Source organism: Anguilla anguilla, chromosome 8 (assembly GCF_013347855.1).
Source record: "Anguilla anguilla isolate fAngAng1 chromosome 8, fAngAng1.pri, whole genome shotgun sequence".
Taxonomy (NCBI): domain Eukaryota; kingdom Metazoa; phylum Chordata; class Actinopteri; order Anguilliformes; family Anguillidae; genus Anguilla; species Anguilla anguilla.
This window is the reverse complement of record NC_049208.1, coordinates 34124697-34142197: the sequence shown is the minus strand read 5'-3', so window position 1 is coordinate 34142197 and position 17501 is coordinate 34124697. Positions and strand designations below refer to the sequence as shown.

At 44.7% G+C, this 17501-nt stretch overlaps 1 protein-coding gene across 2 annotated transcripts; it reads left to right on the top strand.

The window, feature by feature from the left end:
• The first annotated feature begins 6945 nt into the window (after positions 1-6945).
• LOC118232991 (voltage-dependent calcium channel gamma-7 subunit-like) lies at positions 6946-16972 on the top strand. 2 transcript variants are annotated; one of them, XM_035428279.1, is made up of 6 exons: positions 6946-7011; positions 9402-9597; positions 9701-9787; positions 10738-10878; positions 11999-12144; positions 15206-16972. In XM_035428279.1, exons 2-6 carry the CDS (start codon positions 9402-9404, stop codon positions 15686-15688), a joined length of 1053 nt encoding a protein of 350 aa, XP_035284170.1. In that variant the 5' UTR covers positions 6946-7011; the 3' UTR covers positions 15689-16972. The 2 variants fall into 2 exon arrangements, with proteins under 2 accessions (XP_035284170.1, XP_035284169.1); XM_035428278.1 differs by lacking the exon at positions 6946-7011 and adding an exon at positions 7039-7201.
• The last annotated feature ends 529 nt before the right edge of the window (positions 16973-17501 follow it).

Genomic DNA, 17501 nt, shown 5'->3' with positions numbered 1-17501 from the left:
CCCTCCCCCTCCCCCTCCCCTTACCCCAGAAGCCTGCACTTCCAGGTCACGTCTCCGGGCTGTTCTGGTCCCCCGGTGGCGGAAGGAGCTTCCCGCTACAGTCAGAGCTGCAGAAACCGTGCCCAGCTTCAGCCTGCACTGCAGCGCCTGGCCCCCTTTTGATGTCCTCTCTTCTGTCCCTTTCTTTTTCTTTCTGGATAATGTTTAGGCATTACTATAACATGAAATGTTATCTTTTTAGTGTCGCTTTGTTTTGTTACGATACAAATGATTGTTTGTTGGGGTAACATTAATCATAAATGGGTCTCTGTGCCTTCTTGGCGATGTTGCATTTTTTGCATTACTGAAACAAACACTGATGTTTTCCATTTCTGTGCATCAGTCTTGATAAGAGCATCTGCTAAGTGATTGTAATGTGATGTAATAACATCTGTTATTGGCTATTTGAGTATCTCTGATCTGACTTTACAAATAGGATGCGTTTCAAAGAAGTTATCCCATATTGGGATTGTGTCCACCAGAAGCCTTGCAATCATTCATTTAATTTAGTGTGCTTTACTGTTTTTGACTATAGCTTTAGAACAAATCTACTTGCAGGTCTGATTGATTCAAGAAATGATTAATGATGGACAGGTGGGATTATGCTGGAGAACCAGATGTTTACAGAGAGAAAAACCTGCTTGTCAGAAACAGAATTAAAAGGCGATGCAACTGGGCCAAACCTTTTAAAACCATTTTAAAACCAGTTCAGAGCTCAAACCATAATCAGATTTGTCAGAGGAATTGGCAGCAGCAGAAGCCATAGTTGGGGGGCTCCGATATTGAGTCTGGGAAGCATTGCCACACTAAGCATTGCTAATTCAGCATATTTTCTGCACCGTGGCACGGCTACTGATATGTGCTTGAAAGCCACTTTCACAACTGAACCCAAATCCATTCTGAATTATCTGTACTGGCTGACTACTGGCATGGGGCTTTTAATTGGATTTGCTAACTTGTTTTATTCCTCTTCAGCACTGTGTGTGTATGTGTGTGTGTGTGTGTGGGTGGGGCGTGGGGGGTGGGGGAGGGTTGTAGTTTATTACTGTACATAATACAGGAAATTCATCTGCATCACTACAAATAACCCAGAATAAACCTGTGCAAGTCTTGGCAGCACACATAGCCAAAGAGGTTGTCACAGCGGTGAGCTAAGATTGGAATCTGTTAAGGTGTCACAGATGGTGGCTGAGAACATGGAGAAATTCAATTTTTTTTTCCTTTATGAGGAGACTCATGTGCTAGCTCCTGGGTGTGCTGTACACATTGTCCTAGTTTTTGGATGAAGGAGGGGCCGTGGGATGGCAGGCATGACTGCGTTGCAGGGTTGGGGGTTCCAGCATGGCTCAGTGTGTGAAGTCGAGACTGTGCCTTGTGACCTCACATAGCATTACATTACATGACAGGCAATTAGCTGATGCTCTTATCCAGAGCGACTTACGCAATGTTTTTACATAGCATTTACACAGCATCCATTTATACAGCTGGATATATACTGAAGCAATGCAGGTTAAGTACCTTGCTCAAGGGTACTTAACCCGGGAATCGAACCTATGACCTCTAGGTTACAAGCCCATTTCCTTACCCATTATACTACACTGCCGCCCATTGATGTTGTGAGCCTTGGTGACAGCGTGTCACGATCCAGACCGGCAGCCCGTAGTGGTGGACCACAGCAGGCCTCAGCCTTACGGATAGACTGAGTGTGAATAGGATTGTTGTGGTTACCGCTGCATAATTCCACCGCAGCACAGCGCTCACAGGGGCTCGCCCTCTGTTTGGTGCCAGTCCTTCTGTGGACTGCATGGTGGAATCCACACCATCGAATAAGCTGGGGTAGGGTGAGAGTATCTGCCACCTGCATGCTCGTAAGCTTGAGTCCTCTCTGTGTGAGTGCAGGTGGCATGATTGATGTGTACCTGCCCATTCCAAATGTGGGGGGAAAGGGGAGGTTAACAAGGAAAGAGACAGAATGCAGAACTATAGTATTTCCCAGTGCTATGGTAACTATTGTAGTAAGCTATTGTCAGCCTCTGTGCAACCACCCCTGAGCTTTGATTGATATAGATAAATCATTCAGAGGTTTTCATGCTCTTTCTTAATAGTTACAATAAGCACGGCTGTTTTTTATTATTTGCTGGTTTGTGGCTGGGTGCTACAGGTGCTATTGTTCTTATCAACAAGCAAGCTCAAATAGCTGAAGTCAAAAAGCTATATTTTATCCTTGAACTGCTTTCTGCCTGTCAGACATTTGTATTTACGGCCCTTTTGTCTCACGAGCCAATTATAGGCTGTGGTTATGTGGTACAGTAACATTACCGAATTAAATGGACAGGGATGCATATATCAAATCAGATGTAATTTCCTGTGGTTACTAAATAGCTGTCATAGCTCGCTAGGATAATTGTTCTATCTCTAGGATGCACTGCAGTAAATTTTGTTTCCTTCTTTCCCCTGGTGAAAAGGCAAGTGAATGCAGCTGCATACAGATGAGAGACAATGAAGCATTTCATTCCGGTAATATACTCAGTAATATATGGAGTAGGCTAACAGGAATCAGTGTGGAAACCTTGACTTGACCTGGCTCTGCCACACTCTCAAATCTTCTGCATTCTACAGACTACAGACAAAAACTAACAAATGTAGCTGGACTGAATTGGCCTTTACTAGTCATTAAACATTCATGTGCTCAGTGTTCTAAAAATGACATACTGTGGAGCCTGTATATATGTTCTACACAGACGATCATTAACAACATCTACCAAGTGCCACATTCTGACAAAAGCAACATAAAATACCATCAGCTGCAGTGAATGAATGGCAAAGCAGACATAACTCTCATTTGGGTCGTAAAGAGATCTTAAGTGTACACCTGCAGCAGGGATTTGGCAATCCAGACTATAAATTTCCAGCATTGCAGAGGCTTAAAATTAGCAGTATGAATCATTCTGATAATGAAAAACAATAGCATGCATATTTCTTGATCAGACACATTCTTCTCTCTTGACACAACAATTGAAACTATTACTCTAAATGTACAAACTCTTTCATAGCTGTCTGTAGCATTAATGTGAGAGAATCACATAAAATACCCATTCACTGAATAATGTGCAGTAACATTTTGCATATTTAGCAGAGTCTTGCCCTGAGTAAGTATGTTCTTACTTACATTCTTTACAGTTCAATCAATGTATACAGCTGAATATTTTACTCAAGAAACTCAGGCTAAGTACCATGCCCAAGGGTTCAATGGCAGTGCCCGACCTTGGAACTGGCCCTACAGCCTCAGAGCCCCATGGTTCTGGTTCCCTGGCCATTACGCTAGACTACCATGGTGAATGGAAAATGTCTTTTGCTCAGTTCTGAGTTCAGCAAAGATAATCAATTGTAAGTTCCGCAAAGATATGACTAGGGCAGGCAGGGTTTCGCTTTGCTTGGATATCTAGTCTTTAGATGATCATTTTTGATCATTTGTAGGACCATAGGGATGATCTGTTTTCTCCCTGCCCCCGCCCCCCCCCCCCACACCTCTTCCCGCTCTTTGCTCCTCAAACATGAAAGGGACCATGCTTGGAGCAATTAAGCAAAGCTACAGGTCCTGTCTCTACTGTATATACGTCTGGGGCGTCCTGCAGAGCTGTCTCTCCTTTAAGAGCTTTATGACTTTATCACCTCCAGGAAAAGACACAGGATCTGACATATCTCTTTAACAGCTCACCTGGCATTTTTACATTTTCATCCCTGGCTTTTTGGAATATTCCGCTGTCTTTTTTGGTCTTTGATCTCGGTTTTCTGGGACTATTTTGGGAAGGAAAAAGTTGTGGTTCGGCATTTTCTTTGTGATTATAACTTGCCCATGTCTGTAGCTTGTGTTTTCTTTTTTTAAGGTAGTAAAACTTCGTCTTTAGATTAGATGTGAATATTTGTCGTAACTTAATAATTAATTATAGTTAAATAGTTTAAATAGTTTTAATCTGATTTTGAGTTTGATAAAGATTGATCCAGCATATTGCTCTGCCTATCAACACATTTGGCGAGGTCATTCATTATTGACATCTTTGATAACAATGAACAAATTAAATCAACAAACTTAAAATAAAAGATTTATTTTGCATGTTGGATAAGTGAGAGGTTTTAATGCACTTCTGTTTGATATTCAGAGTGCTGGACGTCCAACGAGGGCATTAACTGGTTAAAACCGCTGGATTCAAAAAATTAAACATATTTCACTTAATCCACACTTTGCCGATCGTGCAGTCAGTGTGGTCATAACCCACACAACAGGCTACAAAATACATAGATGGATGAGGATGAAGATCCAATGGCCAAAGCATATATTCTTATCTCCCATAAAAATACTTCAGTAGTAGCAGCTGTGCCATTTTTAAAAACTCAGATAATGCTATTTCTGGTGCAGCCTTTGATTGTAGACTGTTCTTGCACAAATTTCAAGCACACATTTAAAAAAAAATGATTACAATTTAACACATCGCTTGAAGTGTCGCCACAGCTCATTTTCCCCTTGTCTCCTTCTGTCCTTGCTTTACCCATAATTCCCCCACCTTTCCCATCCCTTACGCTTTTACAACACAACGTATCATTATTTTCAAGTAGTCACATTCTTTCATACATAAGCATCCCTACCAGGATCAGATCAACTGTCTCAGCTGTTTTCCAGCTACATTTCTCTCCCATTTTATCTATCTCCCTTACCTCCTTCCTCTCTCTCTCTCTCTCTCTCTCTCTCTCTCTCCTGCTCCCTCTTGTCCCACAAGATGCTGACCACTCCATTCAGTAGTTGTTGAAACAGCAAAACCTCTCTTTCAGTCTCTCAAGCCCACTCCTCTCCTTCAGTCCTGCTGTTTTCCAACCCTTCCCACCATTCCCCCTCTCAGTACATTCATGTCATTCATTTTGCAGACCCTCTTGTCTTCAGTGGCCTTGCGATTCCCAAAGTATCACTTTAAAAACTGCCTTTTGTTCTTCCTATCATTTTTTTTTTTGAAAGACATTGTAATTGTGCAGTATTCACTGGGAACAAATAGGTTTTTTGATGCTACTTTTCTTGTGGTCCCCCCCCACCCCATACACAATACAAGCCCCCCCCCCCCCCCCCCCTCCGAACCCCACCTCCAGTTCTCAGTCGGTTCATACTTGTTTAGGTCCATCAAAATCCTAGAGCTGGGTCTGCTTCTGCCTTTTATTTATCGTCCTCTTTCTCTTCTAGCCCTTCCCAATCCCTCATTCCCAGTGACTTAGCTTAAGTTGTGCTGAAGACGTGTCTTTCCTCTGTGCTTCCCTCTCAATAGCATTTCTTTCCGAAACATTGTTACCACAGCAACAGGATTATGGCCAGGTATTGCCGGCACCACAGGAGCAGAGCATCACAGGACCAACGGTTCTAATGCAAGGGCATGGGAGTCTGCGCGTGGCTACAGTGTGTGCATGCAAACAAGGCTAACACATTAAATCTGTTAACATGTCTGTGGTTTATTGCCTAAGTGTTAACACATGTCACTCATTCACCTGATGATGCTCGCCATCTGCCAGTGTAATTACAGGGTCTGTCCAATTTGGTCATATCTAGTTAATCCGGCCATTGTATTAGTCTGTCTCTCTCCCCGGCTGAGCCTGTAAAAATATGGGTTGCTCTCTCTTTGTCTGTATAGGTCAGTGTACAGTGTGCTATTATTACCACTACTACGATATAGGGTTTCCCCATCGCACGTCTAAAAATAGAGAGAGAAAGAGAGACACTGCTGGAGGTAAAGGGAGAAAGGAGGAGGGGTGAGACACTGCATTTTTCAGAGCAGAGCTCTGCATTCCTTCAGTAGTAATGATCCGATACCAGGGCAGTGCTCTCAATTCAGCTCTGCGGTTTGAAAAACTACAGCATTTCTCTCAATGATGATAGCCCATCCCCTCTCCACCCCCCGCTCCCCCCCCCCCCCCCCACACACCCCCCACGTCCGCCCATCTGCTGGCGCTGTGCTTCTGGATCTCCCCCCCGCCCTCTCCCTTCCCCTCGCCCGGTCTCCCAGTGCCAGCCCTCGTTCGGTCTCTCGTCCAGCAGTGGCAGGCCTCGCTGACACGTCGGTTCGTTCTCTCCTTGTTTCTTTCCGTCCCTCCTCTCCATCACTCCTGCATACTACCCGTCCATCTCTCCTCTCCATCACCCCTGCACACTACCCGTCCGAGTGGCGGCACGTGGCTTCATCGGCAAGTGATGTCATCTTCTGGCGCTCACCTCAATCAACCTGAATTTAGAACATTTTAGCCTCTTGGCGTGCGTGTTGCGTTTTCAGCTCAAGTTTAGAGGACCACTAAAGCTCTGCTCATTTTAGTATTTCCTTTGCCGGGCCTGACAGTTTCCCACAGTCAAGTGTTACTATTCAGACCAATAACTCACACTACTGACTGTGATTCAAAGGAGCAACTTCACATGCTAGACAGTGCACACACAGACATTGAATCAATAATATGGCTCAGGTGAACACAGCTTGTTTTAACATCAACGAATAACAGAGATGATGTTGACATTATAGTATGCCCTATTAGTCAATGTGTTAGTCATCACTTTGAAGGTTTGTAACATTTTTAGTTGATTCATAGTTGTCTCATTCCCAGTGCTCTGTATTCCCTCCTTTGTATTCTACAGTTAAATTCAGCACGAATTACATTTCTGAATTACTGAAACTAATCCCCTTACATTTGTGCCACCATACATTGGCAGTTCTGTGCATTAACTACAGTGCTTCTTGCTTTTCTGTGACATACAGCTGTGTTGTTTTCTATCATGTATCTCATCATCGAGGTGTTTTCTTTTTGCACTCGATTTTATTTTTACTCGTCTTTCGTCTCTCGTGTCCTCCTCCCCCTCTCTGCTGTCCCTCTGTGTATCTCTCCCTCTTTACATTTCCCGTTCCATCCTCAGTACAGCTCATTCGACCGATTCTCCGCAGTGCTGAAACAGTGAGTGAAGAGGGCGCGAGAGAGAGAGGAAGGGGGCGATAGGGGGGGGAAACACATACGAGAAAGAGAGAGAGAGATAGATAGAGAGAGAGAGAGAGAGAGAGAGAGAGAGAGAGACCGCAAAATCTGCCAAGCCTTCCTGGTGCGAGGATCTTGCCTTCTCTCGACACCAGTCTGTCGTTAAGAAACGGTAAGTGCCCAGGGAACAACTGCCTAGCGTATTTTAATCAATCGCTACTTCATGTTTTATCAATAATGTTGTAAATAGGTATATTCGCGGGCACATTCGTAGGCAATGTCCGTCTGTCGGCGTGCGCTTTATAAATTATGTCAGTCTGTCTAGCACTTGCACGTTCGTTTTGTTGAGCAGATGTATTAAACCCTAGATTCCATTGGCAAAATATGTCCGTATGAATCACAAAATCTGCTAAGGGAATATGTATCGTTCTAATAAACTGCCTTGAGGTCTCTCTCTCTCTCTCTCTCTCTCTCTCTCTCTCTCTCTCTCTCTCTCACGGTGCGCTCGCATGTTTGACAATTCTAAAAAAAAATTACAATAATGATTATGATTGTAATTTGTGGTCGAAGTGATTTTGTTAAACAACTGCGCATCCCATTTGGTATATATGAAGGAGGAAGAAGCTAAATATCTTTGAAGGAGCAGAGGTACTACGCACACTGGTATGCAGTTAGTATGAAGACAGAAGGAATCATACAGTCCGTGAATTTTCTGATAGTAGGGGAGCTAAAGGTTGCTCGATTTTATGATGCATTCGTTGTGTGTGTGCGCGTGTGTCTGTGTGTGCTCGCGCTCGTGCGGGTGCTGAGGACTCTGGCTTTTTTTTTTTTTTTTGGTTAGGTATAATTCTTCTAAGTGTAGTTATTTCGTAAAATACCACTGGAGAAATTCACATTATCTTGGGCATGTGTACATCAACGTGTGCATGGAAGTATATGTGGGGGTGGGGGGGAGGGGGTTTGGGGGAGGGAGGTATTGGAGAGTTCAACATGTAGTTACTGAGTTTGTACTGTTTGCACCAGAATGCCTGTGTGTGTGTGTGTGTGTGTGTGTGTGTGTGTGCGCAGGTGTGTGCTCCAGCTCTCACTTTTTTCGGCCAAGGTCTTTTCATTTATTTGCTATTTGCCACCAACCACCACCCCCGCCCCCCCAACCGGGCATCAGTGTTATTGTGTCCTGTTTAATGTCTGACCTGTAGCTTGTTTCATTTGTTGGCATTCACCTACCGAAAAATGGCATAATTCCTGCTATCTAGGGACTGGAGACTTGACTTATGAAGGAACTGCACTGAGACACTGCTGAAGTTATTAGAATTTCCCAGGACAGTTCAGCTCAAATGCCAGTCCTGATCATCAGCACTTCTCCTTCTATCTTCCTGAAATTGCCTGTTCTATAATTTCCATCCCTCTCAGTTTCTCCTTCGTTTGCTGTCTTTCAGCACCACCACCAATGAACAGCGCCACGTGCCGAACTGAGTTACTGCTTTCTCGCTCTGAATCTGTCTTCCTCTCTCCATTTGTCTCTTGTTTTCCCTGTTGTCTCAGTCCTTATATCCTCCTTCGTCGGTTTCTCATGAACTCTGTCTCACACGCATACATCCATTCCCTATTCATTTACCATTCTACTCAAATTATTTACGTTCCCCGAGTGGCACTGCTATCTCTGCACTATCTGGAACTCTGCTCGCTATGGACATTGTATTTCATTTTTCCCAGTTCCTCAGAAGCGTAGAAAGCATCTTACCCCCCTCGTTCAGTCCTCTTCTCCTTTCCCACCTTAAATTTTGGTTGTTTATGTGAAACGGACAATTTATTTGAGTGATTTCTGATCATTGGAGCTAAAACGGTGGCGTCAGACAGACAGAAACCTTTCGGAAATGTCGGAATAAACTTGCGAGAACACGGCCAGGCAGTGCTCCACGTGCATCGTGACAGCACCATTTGATTTATTGAGAATCATTGAATGAGTTCCTGCTCCTTTACTGAACTATATACCCAAGGTTGTGTAACTAATGCTGCTGGAGAGTGTAGCTTTTCAACGGCTATTACACATGTAGTGAGATAATGAGTGTTTGTATTCTCTGAGGAAAAGAAAGACAGAGCTGGGCAAATATTAGATCTCAGTGGTATATCAGAGGGACTGACAAGGGTTGAAAGGTATCCTTCTGATTAAGTTTGTTCCTTGGCAACCTTGGCCTGTCCATCAAACTCTTAGTGACATCAGTGTCCAGGTTACTGTGAGATTTGAGGTGTTTTGCAGTGAAAGGCCCGGGGGGGGCGGCTTTGTCTCTGTGCAGGAGATGCTTCCCTCTCAGTGCTGGAGGTGTGAGGGCTGATGGTCTCCTCTGTGTAACTCCTCCTCCGCTCTCCAGATGAGCTCGTGCAGCAGCCGGGCCCTCACACTCCTGTCCTCGGTGTTTGGGGCCTGCGGCCTGCTGCTGGTGGGGGTGGCCGTCTCCACCGACTACTGGCTGCTGATGGAGGAGGGCATCGTGCTGCAGCAGAACCAGACCACCGAGGTGAAGATGGCCCTCCACTCCGGCCTCTGGAGGGTCTGCTTCGTGGCCGGTAAGCCCCTCCGCTCGGGTACGGGCCTTTCTGAGGGTTGGCGGGTGTGCCGACGTTCGCTAAAACAGATCGTCTGAAGTGTTCTTCCTGCGTTCTCTCTTAGGGGCGGAGAAAGGGAGGTGCGTGGCCTCGGAATATTTCACCGAGCCAGAAATAGAGATCACGACTGAGAACACCGCAAACATACTGAGTAAGTTACGCATTCCGCTTTATGCTGCTGTACGCTTACCGTGTGGCACTACCCATCCTGTGCACACACGTGCTTTCAGATGCTTTCCCCGGGGCTTTTAATGAACCAGGGGAAAATGGTACAGCACCAGTACTCTTCTACTGCCATCGCACAACAAATAAGACACAACCACCGTGATTGTGCTTGCAGCAGTTGTCCCCGGGATTAGCTCTGATTTATATTTTAAGTGCAGTGGGGTCATTGCTGTTGACACTTTGACAGTGGGAGACAGGAATTGCCTGTACTTGGGGGGGGGGGCAGAGGTCGAGGAGTCGTCAGCTGGCTGTGAACTCAGTGTGGAGGCAGAGCGTTTCTCAGAACTGCAGCAAATTAAGAAAAAAAAAAAAAACGGATAAACTGCTTGCCAATGCAGCACAAAGCAAAACACAGGGGACGTTCCCGCCAACAATGGAAACTGAACTAATTAACAACAGAGAATACTGAGATAAAAACAAAATGGAGAAAATAAATGTGCCACACAAAAAAAAAAACAAATTGAATACATGTATGTCAATATATGTGTGCTAGTGAGATTGATATATTCATTAGGAAGTAGAGCACAAAACAGGAGCATTTATTCATGTTTTGTTCATTCCATCAAATGAGGTCTTGAGTGGAAATTGGCTATGGCCACCCTTCATATCACCTTTCAGTCTGATGTCATTTAATTTCCAGATTCAATCAGAGCGAACACTCTGAAGGCTTGGAATCTTAACGTAAGATTAAATTAAGAAACCTGAAGCGCGAGTTCAAAGAAAGTGTCGCTCCTCTGCAGAATAAAACTGCTCAAATTTGCTTTGTACCGCAGCAGGTACGCCTACAGTGTATGCCAACATTAGGCTAACACACTGATCAGCGGACAAGCCTGGAGTTCACCTCTCTCGCCAACCCCTCTCTCTCGCCTCCCCCAGAAATGGTTCGGACGGCCACGCCCTTCCCCATGGTGTCCCTGCTCTTCGTCTTCACTGCCTTCGTCATCAGCAACATCGGACACATCCGCCCGCAGCGCACCATCCTGGCCTTCGTCTCCGGAATCTTCTTCATCCTGTCAGGTATGGAGAGGCTCTAACCCTGAGACTGATGAAAAGATATCCAGTTGGAGTCCCTAACCATGTTCGTAATGATTTGTAACCTCCTGGTTCCGACAGTGATCTTTGTCACTGGCGGTTCACTGTGTTTCACCGCAAATAATGGAAGCTTCGCTATTGTAATACAATATTTAACTGCAGCTATCTCCTGCTGTGCTCATTATCATTATTTATGTGCTCAGTAGGCTCGGAGTTCCAGGGCAACTTAAAGAGCCTGCACATTATCCATGCAGAGTGCTACAGAGCTACATACACACAGCAGCTGAGGCCTACGGGGTGACATGGATACAGCTATAGGGAGCGACAGGACTGCACGCACACGGCTCAGTGCTCAACGGTGCGGCTGCTGCACAGCCTCCCAGCGTGGAGCCGATGGGAGCTCTTCTGTATTCATAAAGCAGCGGCAGCAGTACGGCTTACAGTTCCTCCGTATTCATAAAGCAGCAGCAGCAGTACGGCTTACTGTTTCTCTGTATTCATAAAGCAACAGCAGTAGGTCTTATAGTTCCTCTGTATTCATAAAGCAGCAGCAGGGCCTACAGGTCCCCCAGCACGCCTGCACAGAGCTGGAGCAGTGGCGCACGTGTGCAGAAGGGAGCCGCTGGTGTCTCACTCTGCTGGGACTTTCCTGTTGCGCCAACACAGTGGCGGTTCTGCTTATGATATTATTGTAGTTTCTACCTTACTGATTTGTATTACACACACACACGCACACACATACTGTACACACACACACACACCACACACACATACTGTACATGCACGTACACGCACACACACACACGCACATACTGTACACGCACACACACACACACACACACACATACACCATACAGACACGTGTACGCAGGCATGCACGCACGTACACATGCACACAAACACACGCACACACACATACACACACACACACAAAACTTTTGTATATTTTTCACGTAGGATTCAAATAGCTTGGTTTTGTTTTTCGAGTCTGGACCACACTACACCACAAAGGCTCTGGTAGTCAGAGATGCCAGTTTGGATCTGTCTGTGCTGTGACTGTGGGCACGTTGTGCCCGCTCTCTGTGCCCCCCCCTCCCCTCCGCAGGCCTGAGCTTGGTGGTGGGGCTGGTGCTCTACATCTCCAGCATCAATGACGAGGTGATGAACAGGCCGCGTGAGCCCGAGCTCTTCTTCCACTACCACTACGGCTGGTCCTTCGCCTTCGCCGCCAGCTCCTTCCTGCTCAAAGAGGTCAGAGCGCTGCGCCCCAGCTCGTCATGCTCTGAGCTATAGCCTGCTCAAAGGCAGAGAGACTGCTACTACACTGATAACACCTCTGCAGTCCGTACTGCTCACATCCCCTTTACACTGACAGCACTGGTGCTACACTGATAACACTGCTGTGGTCTGTACTGCTCACATCCCCTTTACACTGACAGCACTGCTACTACACTGATAACACCTCTGCAGTCCGTACTGCTCACATCCCCTTTACACTGACAGCACTGGTGCTACACTGATAACACCTCTGCAGTCTGTACTGCTCAAATCCCCTTTACACTGACAGCACTGGTGCTACACTGATAACACTGCTGTGGTCTGTACTGCTCACATCCCCTTTACACAAACAGCACTGGTGCTACACTGATAACATCACTGCAGTCTGTACTGCTCACATCCCCTTTACACAAACAGCACTGGTGCTACGCTGATAACATCACTGCAGTCTGTACTGCTCACATCCTCTTTACACTGACAGCACTGCTGCTACACTGATAACATCGCTGCGGTCTGTACTGCTCACATCCCCTTTACACTGACAGCACTGGTGCTACACTGATAACAATGCTGCGGTCTGTACTGCTCACATCCCCTTTACTCAAACAGCACTGCTACTACACTGATAACACTGCTGCGGTCTGTACTGCTCACATCCCCTTTACACTGACAGCACTGGTGCTACACTGATAATATCACTGCAGTCTGTACTGCTCACATCCCCTTTACACAAACAGCACTGGTGCTACACTGATAACATCACTGCAGTCTGTACTGCTCACATCCCCTTTACACTGACAGCACTGGTGCTACGCTGATAACATCACTGCAGTCTGTACTGCTCGCATCCTCTTTACACTGACAGCACTGGTGCTACACTGATAACATCACTGCGGTCTGTACTGCTCACATCCTCTTTTCACTGACAGCACTGCTGCTACACTGATAACATAGCTTTTATGCCTTTACACAGACAGTTCAAATGAGCGGAGGAGGGAGGAGAACCAGAGGTAACCCAATGGGACCTGCTTTCCCAGTAATGTGTTCAGTATCTGTTATCACAATCTCTGCGGTTGGCTGAGTTCACTGAACTTCCATGTTTCAATGTTTGGATGGTCAGAGGCTAACTTCTAACCCATATTAATTAAAATGATTCCCCCTTAATTTGATTCTGAAAACCATTATAATGTTCATACTTCCTCTTTGGGGCCAGTTAGAACTGGCTGTGTGATGGTCTAGTCATAGAATGCATAGAATGGTTTGTTTGGATTTATTTTACATTTGGTCTTATTCAGGGACTTATTGTTAGATAAAATCATAAATAGAAAATTAATATCCTCCCTGCAATTCATTTCTGTCCCCTGTAGGGGATGCGAATCTCTGGTCTTAATCTCAGGACCCATTTATTCTACTATGCTGGAACCTACAGAAGAGACATTCAATAAAAATAAAATAAATCAATATTTTTTAAAATCGTTTTCACTGCCACATGCTTTTGTCATCAAAGCCACTTGTATTGTGTAAAGAAATAGTTGAACTTTTTTCTGCCAGGTCGCAAAAGGACATGTAATAGCAGATAAAAGATAAAAGATAGACCCAGTTTTCAGATGTAAATATCTGACCAAATCAGGTCAGAAAACCTGGGTCAACTTAATGAGAGTGCACAGTAAGATTAAAAGTGTTCATTCAAATCTACTGCTTGATGAAAGGTACTTTGTCAGTGTAAAATTTGCTTCATCAAAGTTAATTTTCCATTACATTACGTTACATTTATTTACTTGGATTTGCTTTTATCCAAAGTGACGTACACTAAGTGCATACGAAAGTTCATTGGAAAATCTACAAAACACAGGTCTGATAATGTCCAATACTCATTATGTAACAGTTATCCATAGCCGTGAACATCAAGTCCGGTTCACACTGTAAGCACAGGCTAGGTCAGAAAGCTATGGTGAGTCAAACCAGGAGGTACAACGACAAGCTACATAAAGATTACGATACAAGTGCAATATAAGTGCTGGATGGAGATGCAAGTGTATTTTAGACTGAGCATTCGGCAGTATGAGGGAAACAGATAAGGCACTCTGTAATGCTCCAGGATTCAGGATTCTCTACAGTCCCATATGGTTTGTGCCTTTTATTATGTGATTTTTTGCCTACTGATGTGAAAATTGCTAATAGCGGTTTGGTGCAGATGTTGAATAATTCAGACCGCACCCCCTGCTGCCCGAGTTGTGACCTACAGTAGCACGCTGTGTTGGTAAGCTCTCTCAGTCCCTCTGCAGCAGCTTTCCACAGATCTTTGATTTTATTGCAGGCAGAGAAAGGCACAGAGAAAGAATTTAAATTCAGAAATCCTCTTTAAAAAAAAAAAAAAAAAAAAATTCAGTCAGTGACATGTGTTTGTCTTGCAGCGTTAACTTTATTTTTTCAAAAAAGAATTTTTTCAGACCAATACTTCTTTTATCTCCCCCCCACTGTGTGAAATAAGGATTCTCTGTTAATCTATTCTCCCTCTTCAGAACATGATGACAGTCATTAATTAAGTGTGCTGTCTCAGTCTGCTTGCTTTTCTGTGTTGTTTCACGGATGCGGGCTTCCTTGCGCTTTCACTGCAGTCTGTGAATGTCTGCGTTGCTGTCCCTTCTTTCTGCTCAGCTAATCAGACAGAATGAAATGTCACTCTATTCTTATACATTTTGTTCAAAGACGTCATGGTACTACATGGGTCACCTGTTATATTTACAAGATGCAAATATATGTGAACTTCCAATATTCAACTCCAGATGTCCTATATGTAACCTTCAAATGTAGCCTGCATTGTTCTGTAGTGGGATGAATAAAATGCAAGCAGTTTTCAAATGAAAACTTTTTCAAGACGTACTAAAGACTACAGTAACAGACTGTTCTCACACACTTTAGAATTTGTCCCGATGTGTCAATGGGCTGTGAAGTCTAGTCCGCTTCATTAAACCAAAGGCATTATTTAAATAACCGCACCCTCTTCCCCTTGTCTCCTCCTTCTCTCTTTCAGGGGGCAGGGGTTATGTCAGTGTACCTTTTCATGAAACGCTACGCTGAGGAGGAGATGTACCGGCCCCACCCGGCCCTCTACCGCCCCCGCCTGTCCGAGTGCAGCGACTACAGCGGGCAGTTCCTGCACCCCGAGTCCTGGCCCCCACCGCAGAGGGGCCGCAGCGCCTCGGAGGTCTCCAGCGACATCTCCATCCAGCTGAACCAGACACCCCCGCAGCCGCCCAAAAACAACCCCCAACAGAACCCTCCCGCCGGGGTGATGGCGGCCTCCTCGGGCTCCTCGTCCGGGGCCAGCTACAAACTGCCCCCTCCCTCCTCCTACCCCCACTCCCACACCCTCCACTCCACCCACACCCTGTCCCACATCCCGCCCTCCCACTCGGGCAACCCGCCCCAGTCCCTGCCCTTGGCCATGCCCCCCTCGGCCGTGCCCCCGCCCCACTACCACACGCACCTCCGCATGAGTGCCTCCCCCTGTTAGATAGTGGGAGTGCGGGATCAGACAACACACACACAGTGTTACTGAAGAGAGCCCCACACACGTACACACACACAGGGAGGGAGCGAGGTTGACTGAGGAAATGAAAGCAGGGCTAGAAGTGGATGAAGATGTGTGATATATGCGCACAAATCAAGAGCGTACATTTTAACTAGCTTTGAAGAAGCAACAGAGAGAGGGGATGAATCATTATTTAGTCAATTTCCCCAAAACAGGAGAGAGAAAGAAAGAGCAGAGTTAAAAAGAGGAATACACAGGGATAAAACAGAGAGGGGGAAAGGGGTGAGGTATACAACACAAAAACGTATATATGAAAGAAAAATAATAATTGTATATGCATATAGATTTCTACATATACTGTATGTAAACTTGCTGTAGTTAATAACTTTAATACTGTCATGCAATTTAATTTAATTCATCCCTGAATTCTTAAAACTGTCTTTCTTCTTATGCCTTTCCATTTATTTTCATATGAAATAATATTTATGAAATATGACTTGATTAAAATTATGGTAATGAGTTATTATTAGTAGTAGTTGTAATTAAAAGAGTTTTACATTACTAGAAAAAACATTAAAGTTGGCTCAAAATGCACATATACATTTAAATGTAACTTTCTTGCAAGTTGGTTCAGTCATTTGCAAGCAAGCTAAATAATAATAATAATAATAATAATAATAATAATAATAATAATAATAATAGATCACACCATGATAATAAAAGATATGAAAGAAAGACATTTTGAGATTTTAACAAATTTACAATATCTCAGATAGAACGTATTATTTCCCATGTTAAACTCTACAGTCTACTAATAACAACCATGCTGTACATACTAGATAACCTGTATTGTACATAGATATCAATGCGCCATTGGCACAGGCAGAGACTCATAAACATCTCTGCAAATTCTGAGCTCTAAAACATTTGGGTGAGAGTCTAATTAATGTGAATGCTTTGCCAGGAACGTGCGTGCTTTGTGAATTGCACAGGGTGGACAAATGGACCAAGAACAGCACAGGTCAGGCATGTTCAGCAAAGTACATCAGACTCCTTACAGCACAGTAGAAGCAAATTGCACAGTGCATTGCACCCCCTACAGAGGACAAAGTACACTAAATTATAACGTTGTAATAAGGTGCCGACACTTTGCTGTGCAGGTGAAGAATAGCGTGCACGGGCCAAGTCCTACACACAAGATTTTTCTGGTCTCATTGCATAGTATTTTACCGCACAGTTCTTCAAGTATTGGAACTACCAGAAGTATCACAGTGCAGTGCAGACAGTCACATAGCTTAGACTATATGGCACAGCACACTGACGCTACTGTGCTGTAAGGATACCTAGAATTACTGTGGCATGTCACGAGTCCATTCGCAAAAACGCAGAGGGAATCACATACACACCGCAGCTGCAGCGTACTGACCAGAGTGTTTTTGACCCTGGAGTGTTCTGGAATGACCTTTCACCCTCTTGCTCCGTTGAAGACTGAATGACTACACAAATTGGTCCAAGATACATTGCCAGACTGGGATGCGAACATTTAATTCAGACAGGCAGTTACTTCATTTTAAAGATAAAAAACTAAACCAGCATTTGACACCTATTCTAAGAAATTCAATGAGAAATAGTATTTTCTATCCATCTGGCTCATAAGTTTCTCTGCCACCTCCCCCCCCCCGCTTATGTAGACTAGTGCAAGCTGGGGCTTGGAGTTTCACCAACCATGGCCATGGACAAAACAGAGCTGCCAATGCCGTCAGGCAGCACATACAAACAAACAAACAAACAAACA

What these genes read in the sequence shown, in the direction of transcription:
- LOC118232991 (XM_035428279.1), top strand. Translation starts at nt 9,402, where the DNA reads ATGAGCTCGTGCAGCAGCCGGGCCCTCACACTCCTGTCCTCGGTGTTT. An exon ending in GAACACCGCAAACATACTGA is followed by an intron (nt 9,788 to 10,737) that starts GTAAGTTACGCA and finishes CGCCTCCCCCAG; the next exon opens with AAATGGTTCGGACGGCCACG. An exon ending in GCTCCTTCCTGCTCAAAGAG is followed by an intron (nt 12,145 to 15,205) that starts GTCAGAGCGCTG and finishes TCTCTCTTTCAG; the next exon opens with GGGGCAGGGGTTATGTCAGT.